The sequence below is a fragment of the Haliotis cracherodii genome, unplaced genomic scaffold (genome assembly GCF_022045235.1).
Source record: "Haliotis cracherodii isolate W230 unplaced genomic scaffold, xgHalCrac1.p SCAF_4, whole genome shotgun sequence".
NCBI lineage: Eukaryota > Metazoa > Mollusca > Gastropoda > Lepetellida > Haliotidae > Haliotis > Haliotis cracherodii.
Window position 1 is genome coordinate 60,296,774 of NW_027266297.1, and position 11,262 is coordinate 60,308,035.

The 11,262-nt window shown below is 44.3% G+C and overlaps 1 protein-coding gene across 1 annotated transcript; it reads left to right on the top strand.

Annotated features, from left to right (window-relative positions):
* Positions 1-3,269: 3,269 nt before the first annotated feature.
* LOC139479557 (uncharacterized) lies at positions 3,270-3,998 on the top strand (the record flags this gene model as incomplete). The annotated part of the gene is made up of 2 exons (XM_071262394.1): positions 3,270-3,350; positions 3,960-3,998. Coding segments are annotated over 2 exons (120 nt in total), but the record flags the coding sequence as incomplete, so codon positions are not given.
* Between the last annotated feature and the right edge of the window lie 7,264 nt (positions 3,999-11,262).

Sequence of the window (11,262 nt, forward strand, 5' to 3'; positions counted from 1 at the left end):
CCCGATTATGTTTCTAGGTTTGTCAGCACCATACCCATGCTCGCCTGAGACCTGCATCATATCGGGCTTTCCTCCCACGTTAAGCTGACACGCATATAACTGGAATACTGTTAAAAGCGGCATTAAACCCAACTCACTCACTCACTCACTCTGCTTTTATTATTGCGGATACGCAGGCTCGTACAAATCAAGACACTTGTTTCATCTCGTTTCCATGTCGTTTTGGTTAGTAGAAGGTCAAATCTTATTTGTTCACAAGCCAAGAGGTGCTATTCAAATTTGAAAACAGTCATTTGGGTCCAAATCTGAATAAGATGGACGGAGCAGAAGCTCTTATCCACATATCTACTCGTAGGTTAAACATCATGCAACAGGTGGACCAGTCGTCTAAGGCGCCGCGATTCGCTGTGCAGAGTTGCGTCCCTTGGGCACGCCAGAAACCTATGACTGTGGGTTCGCCCCAATCATGTTTCTAGGTTTGTCAGCACCATACCCGTGCTCGTGGGTTTCACCGAAGTAGTAAACGTCTGAGACCTTCATCTCTTCGAGCTTTCCTCCTACATCAAGCTGACACGTCGTGATATAACTGGAATACTGTTAAAAAGCGACGTTAAACCCAACTCACTCACTCACTCACTCACTCATCATGCAACCGTTCAATATTCCTTCGTGACAGACTCTCCGGGGTTTAAATGTGCTATTCTCAATATTGTCATTTTTAATGCTGAGGACAAGGGTACATCGGAGGCTAAGTCACTGGACTGAAACACGTTGTATTCAACAGTAATAAGCGTTAATCAGCTACACCCCACATACCCGGTTGTACAGTTCGAAACACACTGAATAACACCAGTCGTGAATTCGTCATCCTTAGGCTTTAACACATTAAGTGAAAATACTAAGATATTTATAATTATTGGTTTACCAAGAGGATACGCCTTCTCTTAAATTGTTCAAATCGTACCCGCGAATGAATGTACGACGGATGTGTTTTTTGTTAGCCAAGCTCCTGCTGTACAAAACACCACCATAATCATAAGACATACCTACTACAAACAGAGTACCACGTAACATCTGCAGACGATTTTCCTGGTACTGGCAAATGATCCGTGCACCGTCTCCCTTTAAATTCGTCTTTAACAACCAAATTATCTCTAACAGATTAAGATTCCGTTTATATATCGCTCTTACAAACACCTTCACTAGTACATGCGCAGGGATACAATGATTGATACATAAAATAAGAACAATAAATCAAGTTGACAGGACAGAGTATCTATCTTAACACGATCGGCTATTTCCGGTGAAACTCGTCCCCATTGTTTGCCCACATGACCGTCACGTGATGTAAACATCCTCGCGTGAGGACGACAGTTATGCATGGCTTGTCAGAGGTAAGAAACAGCATATTATGTGGCAAAAGCGGCCGTTTGCATAAGTTATGTGACTTATCTTACGTTTAAGATAGTTTTCTTAGTTATCTACGCTAATCAGTGTACCCCGTGAGGCTCGGTCAGGACCAGGGTGCCGTTGTACAAAGCGATCTTAGCGCTAAGGTGATCGTAACTCCCAAACCTTAACATTGACTTACAACTGTCGTAGCGCTAAGCTTGTTTTGAACAACGGCACCCTCGGCAATTTATATTAGTGCCTCACCGTGAGAAAAGGGACCCTGGGGCCAGTTGTGGGTGCAAGGATACAATTGTGCTGTGACGTCACAAAGAAAGGTGTTTGACGTGAACTTCTGTTGAAATCGCCATGTATGCGGACTGTACAAATATATTTTTCTCTCGTTAGTTCGTTAAAAGATTATTCCAATACATTTCAGCATACATGTTTAATTTCAATTAATCAGACCTAACACCTACGCCTACGTCTACGTCTACATCTAAACCTATACCAACATCTACACCTACACCTACATCTACACCTACACCTACACCTACATCTACACCTACACCTACACCTACACATACACCTACACCTACATTTACACCTGCACCTACACCTACATTTACACCTACACCTACACCTACACCTACATCTACACCTACACCTACACCTACACCTACACCTACATTTACACCTACACCTACACCTACACCTACATCTACACCTACACCTACACCTACATCTACACCTACACCTACACCTACACCTACACCTACACCTACATCTACACCTACACCTACACATACACCTACACCTACATTTACACCTACACCTACACCTACACCTACATCTACACCTACACCTACACCTACATCTACACCTACACCTACACCTACACCTACACCTACATCTACACCTACACCTACACCTACACCTACATCTACACCTACACCTACACCTACATCTACACCTACACCTACACCTACACCTACACCTACACCTACATCTACACCTACACCTACATCTACACCTACATCTACACCTACATCTACATCTACACCTACACCTACACCTACACCTACACCTACATCTACACCTACACCTACACCTACATCTACACCTACACCTACATCTACACCTACATCTACACCTACATCTACACCTACACCTACATCTACACCTACACCTACACCTACATCTACACCTACATCTACACCTCCATCTACATCTACACCTACACCTACACCTACATCTACATCTACACCTCCATCTACACCTACACCTACATCTACACCTACACCTACACCTACATCTACACCTACACCTACATCTACACCTACATCTACACCTACATCTACACCTACACCTACATCTACACCTACACCTACACCTACATCTACACCTACACCTACACCTCCATCTACATCTACACCTACACCTACACCTACACCTACATCTACACCTACATCTACACCTACACCTACACCTACATCTACACCTACACCTACATCTACACCTACATCTACACCTACATCTACACCTACACCTACATCTACACCTACACCTACACCTACATCTACACCTACACCTACACCTCCATCTACATCTACACCTACACCTACACCTACACCTACATCTACACCTACATCTACACCTACACCTACACCTACACCTACACCTACATTTACGCCTACATCTACACCTACATCTACACCTACATCTACACCTACATCTACATCTACACCTACACCTACACCTACACCTACACCTACATCTACACCTACACCTACACCTACATCTACACCTACACCTACATCTACACCTACATCTACACCTACATCTACACCTACACCTACATCTACACCTACACCTACACCTACATCTACACCTACATCTACACCTCCATCTACATCTACACCTACACCTACACCTACATCTACATCTACACCTCCATCTACACCTACACCTACATCTACACCTACACCTACACCTACATCTACACCTACACCTACATCTACACCTACATCTACACCTACATCTACACCTACACCTACATCTACACCTACACCTACACCTACATCTACACCTACACCTACACCTCCATCTACATCTACACCTACACCTACACCTACACCTACATCTACACCTACATCTACACCTACACCTACACCTACATCTACACCTACACCTACATCTACACCTACATCTACACCTACATCTACACCTACACCTACATCTACACCTACACCTACACCTACATCTACACCTACACCTACACCTCCATCTACATCTACACCTACACCTACACCTACACCTACATCTACACCTACATCTACACCTACACCTACACCTACACCTACACCTACATTTACGCCTACATCTACACCTACATCTACACCTACACCTACACCTACACCTACATTTACGCCTACATCTACACCTACACCTACACCTACATCTACACCCACACCTACACCTACATCTACACCTACACCTACACCTACACCTACACCTACATTTACGCCTACATCTACACCTACATCTACACCTACACCTACACCTACACCTACATTTACGCCTACATCTACACCTACACCTACACCTACATCTACACCCACACCTACACCTACATCTACACCTACATCTACACCTACACCTACACCTACATCTACACCTACACCTCCATCTACACCTACATCTACACCTACACCTACACCTACACCTACACCTACACCTACACCTACATCTACACCTACATCTACACCTACACCTACATCTACACCTACATCTACACCTACACCTACACCTACATCTACAACTACACCTACACCTACATTTACGCCTACATCTACACCTACATCTACACCTACACCTACACCTACATCTACACCTACACCTACACCTACATTTACGCCTACATCTACACCTACACCTACACCTACATTTACGCCTACATCTACACCTACACCTACACCTACATCTACACCTACATCTACACCTACATCTACACCTACACCTACACCTACACCTACACCTACATCTACACCTACATCTACACCTACACCTACATCTACACCTACATCTACACCTACACCTACACCTACATCTACACCTACACCTACACCTACACCTACACCTACATCTACACCTACACCTACACCTACACCTACATCTACACCTACATCTACACCTACACCTACACCTACACCTACATCTACACCTACATCTACACCTACACCTACATCTACACCTACATCTACACCTACACCTACACCTACATCTACACCTACACCTACACCTACACCTACACCTACATCTACACCTACACCTACACCTACACCTACATCTACACCTACATCTACACCTACACCTACACCTACATCTACACCTACACCTACACCTACACCTACACCTACACCTACATCTACACCTACATCTACACCTACACCTACACCTACATCTACACCTACACCTACACCTACACCTACATTTACGCCTACATCTACACCTACACCTACACCTACACCTACACCTACATCTACACCTACATCTACACCTACACCTACACCTACATCTACACCTACATCTACACCTACACCTACACCTACATCTACACCTACATCTACACCTACACCTACATCTACACCTACACCTACACCTACACCTACATCTACATCTACATCTACACCTACACCTACACCTACACCTACATCTACACCTACACCTACACCTACACCTACACCTACATCTACATCTACACCTACACCTACACCTACACCTACATCTACATCTACACCTACACCTACACCTACACCTACACCTACATCTACACCTACACCTACACCTACACCTACACCTACACCTACATCTACACCTACACCTACACCTACATCTACACCTACACCTACACCTACACCTACACCTACACCTACACCTACATCTACACCTACACCTACACCTACATCTACACCTACACCTACATCTACATTTACGCCTACATCTACACCTACACCTACACCTACACCTACATGTACACCTACACCTACACCTACATTTACACCTACACCTACACCTACACCTACACCTACACCTACACCTACCCCTACATCTACCCCTACATCTACACCTACATCTACACCTACATCTACATCTACACCTACACCTACACCTACACCTACACCTACATCTACACCTACACCTACACCTACATCTACACCTACACCTACATCTACACCTACATCTACACCTACATCTACACCTACACCTACATCTACACCTACACCTACACCTACATCTACACCTACATCTACACCTCCATCTACATCTACACCTACACCTACACCTACATCTACATCTACACCTCCATCTACACCTACACCTACATCTACACCTACACCTACACCTACATCTACACCTACACCTACATCTACACCTACATCTACACCTACATCTACACCTACACCTACATCTACACCTACACCTACACCTACATCTACACCTACACCTACACCTCCATCTACATCTACACCTACACCTACACCTACACCTACATCTACACCTACATCTACACCTACACCTACACCTACATCTACACCTACACCTACATCTACACCTACATCTACACCTACATCTACACCTACACCTACATCTACACCTACACCTACACCTACATCTACACCTACACCTACACCTCCATCTACATCTACACCTACACCTACACCTACACCTACATCTACACCTACATCTACACCTACACCTACACCTACACCTACACCTACATTTACGCCTACATCTACACCTACATCTACACCTACACCTACACCTACACCTACATTTACGCCTACATCTACACCTACACCTACACCTACATCTACACCTACACCTACACCTACATCTACACCTACATCTACACCTACACCTACACCTACATCTACACCTACACCTCCATCTACACCTACATCTACACCTACACCTACACCTACACCTACACCTACACCTACACCTACATCTACACCTACATCTACACCTACACCTACATCTACACCTACATCTACACCTACACCTACACCTACATCTACACCTACACCTACACCTACATTTACGCCTACATCTACACCTACATCTACACCTACACCTACACCTACATCTACACCTACACCTACACCTACATTTACGCCTACATCTACACCTACACCTACACCTACATTTACGCCTACATCTACACCTACACCTACACCTACATCTACACCTACATCTACACCTACATCTACACCTACACCTACACCTACACCTACACCTACATCTACACCTACATCTACACCTACACCTACATCTACACCTACATCTACACCTACACCTACACCTACATCTACACCTACACCTACACCTACACCTACACCTACATCTACACCTACACCTACACCTACACCTACATCTACACCTACATCTACACCTACACCTACACCTACATCTACACCTACACCTACACCTACACCTACACCTACACCTACATCTACACCTACATCTACACCTACACCTACACCTACATCTACACCTACACCTACACCTACACCTACATTTACGCCTACATCTACACCTACACCTACACCTACACCTACACCTACATCTACACCTACATCTACACCTACACCTACACCTACATCTACACCTACATCTACACCTACACCTACACCTACATCTACACCTACATCTACACCTACACCTACACCTACATCTACACCTACACCTACACCTACATCTACATCTACATCTACACCTACACCTACATCTACACCTACATCTACACCTACACCTACACCTACACCTACACCTACATCTACATCTACACCTACACCTACACCTACACCTACATCTACATCTACACCTACACCTACACCTACACCTACACCTACATCTACACCTACACCTACACCTACACCTACACCTACACCTACATCTACACCTACACCTACACCTACATCTACACCTACACCTACACCTACACCTACACCTACACCTACACCTACATCTACACCTACACCTACACCTACATCTACACCTACACCTACACCTACACCTACATCTACACCTACATCTACACCTACACCTACACCTACATCTACACCTACACCTACACCTACATTTACGCCTACATCTACACCTACACCTACACCTACACCTACATGTACACCTACACCTACACCTACATTTACACCTACACCTACACCTACACCTACACCTACACCTACACCTACCCCTACATCTACCCCTACACCTACACCTACATCTACACCTACATTTACACCTGCACCTAGATCTACACCAACATCTATATCAACACCTACACCTCCGCCTACATCTACGTCTACACCTTCACCTACATCTACATCTATACCTACATCTACATCTACTTACATTAACACCTACATCTACACCAACATCTCCACCTTCATTTACACATACACATACACCTACACCTCCATCTACACCTACACCTACACCTACACCTACACCTACATCTACATCTACACCTACACCTACACCTACACCTCCATCTACACCTACACATGTACACCTACACCTACACCTACACCTACACCTACATCTACACCTACACCTACACCTACACCTACACCTACACCTACATCTACACCTACACCTAAACCTACACCTACACCTACACCTACATCTACACCTACACCTACATCTACATCTACATCTACACCTACACCTACATCTACATCTACATCTACATCTACACCTACATCTACATCTACACCTACATCTACACCTACATCTACACCTACACCTATACCTACACCTACACCTACACCTACATCTACATCTACATCTACACCTACACCTACACCTACACCTACATCTACACCTACACCTATACCTACACCTCCATCTACATCTACATCTACACCTACACCTACACCTACATCTACACCTACACCTACATCTACATCTATATCTACATCTACATCTACATCTACATCTACATCTACATCTACACCTACACCTACACCTATACCTACACCTCCATCTACATCTACACCTACACCTACATGTACACCTCCTTCTACATCTACATCTACATCTCCACCTACATTCTACATCTACATCTACATCCACATCCACATCCACAGCTATATCTACACCTACATCTACACCTTCATCAACACGTACACCTACACCTCCTACTACATCTACATCTACACCTACACCTACATCTACACCTCCTTCTACATCTACATCTCCATCTACACCTACATTCTACCTCTACATCCACATCCACATCCACATCTACATCCACACCTACACCTACACCTACATCTATAACTACACCTACATTCAACATCTACATCCACAGTCATATCTACACCTACATCTACTCCTACATCTACACCCACACCTACACCCACACCTACACCCACACCTACACCTCCATCTACATCTACACCTACATCTACATCTACACCTACACCTACATCTACACCTACACCTACACCTACACCTACATCTACACCTACATCTACACCTACATCTACACCTACACCTACACCTACACCTACACCTATACCTACACCGACATCTACACCTCCTTCTACATCTCCATCTCCACCTACATTCTACATCTACATCTACATCCACATCCACATCCACATCCACAGCTATATCTACACCTACATCTACACCTTCATCAACACGTACACCTACACCTCCTTCTACATCTACACCTTCATCAACACGTACACCTACACCTCCTTCTACATCTACATCTACGCCTACGTCTCCATCTACACCTACATTCTACCTCTACATCCACACCTACATCTACACCTACACCTACACCTACATCTACACCTACATCTACACCTACACCTACATCTACATCTACACCTACACCTACATCTACACCTACATCTACACCTACATCTACACCTACACCTACACCTACACCTACATCTACATCTACATCTACACCTACATCTACACCTACACCTACACCTATACCTACACCTCCATCTACACCTACACCTACACCTCTACCTACATCTACACCTACACCTATACCTACACCTACACCTACACCTACACCTACACCTACACCTATACCTACACCTCCATCTACATCTACATCTACACCTACACCTACATCTACATCTACATCTACACCTACACTTACACCTATACCTACACCTCCATGTACATCTACACCTACACCTACATCTACATCTACATCTACACCTACACCTACACCTATACCTACACCTCCATCTACATCTACACCGACACCTACACCTATACCTACACCTACATCTACACCTCCTTCTACATCTCAATCTCCATCTCCACCTACATTCTACATCTACATCTACATCTACATCCACATCCACATCCACATCCACAGCTATATCTACACTTACATCTACACCTTCATCAACACGTACACCTACACCTCCTACTACATCTACATCTGCATCTACATCCACACCTACACCTACACCTACATCTATAACTACACCTACATTCAACATCTACATCCACAGTCATATCTACACCTACATCTACTCCTACATCTACACCCACACCTACACCCACACCTACACCCACACCAACACCTCCATCTACATCTACATCTACATCTACATCTACACCTACACCTACATCTACACCTACACCTACACCTACATCTACATCTACACCTACATCTACACCTACATCTACATCTACACCTACACCTACACCTACACCTACATCTACATCTACATCTACACCTACACCTACACCTACACCGACATCTACCCATCGGACCCTGTTAACCTTACACACATGGACCCTCCCCCTGTCCTCATCCCACTGACAGCCTGGATGTCGGCAGGTTTTACCTCCCTATAACTGCATAAGGAAATTGAAACCCGTCGCTATTGTCAACCGCCTGTCTCATCACAGAAGCAGGTGTGATATTTCCCCGCAGTACTAGTAGCGCAGGGAGCAGTGCTGGGTCCACTGCCTGTTGTCGTGGATGGTGTTACCGGGGCGGGAAGCAGGCTACCCTCAATCATTCTGTCTTGGCTAGAGGTAAGTTACTTGGTTTGTTGGGGAATGACATTGGAATTTAACACTATCAGCTAATTTTACATTTATCTGGAGGCTATTTTGAGCAGAACCTTTTTTTGCGTACGGTTTGGACAGATCGCGGGGATTCAGATCCAGAACCAGATTAGTGTTAACAGACTGTCAACTGAACAGAAATGACTCGACTGTCAAAATGATTCACCTCTAGATGTGTATAACATAAGGGAACATATTCGTACCATAAACAACTGCATCTACACCACTACTGCAACATATTTACACCACACACTGCCACATATCTACACCACTTCTGCCACATATCTACACCACTACTGCCACATATCTACACCACTACTGCCACATATCTACACCACTACTGCCACATATTTACACCACATACTCCCACATATTTACATCACATACTGCCACATACGTACACCACTACTGCCACATATTTACACCACATACTGCCACATACATACACCACATTCTACCACATATTTACACCACATACTGCCACATACGTACACCAAATACTGCCACATACGTACATCACATTCTACCACATATTTACACCACATTCTACCACATATTTACACCACATACTGCCACATATTTACACTACATTCTACCACATATTTACACCACATACTGCCACATATTTACACCACATTCTACCACATATTTACACTACATACTGCCTCCTGTTTATCCCACATACTGCCACATATGTAAAACACATACTGCCACATATGTAAAACACATACTGCCACATATGTAAAACAC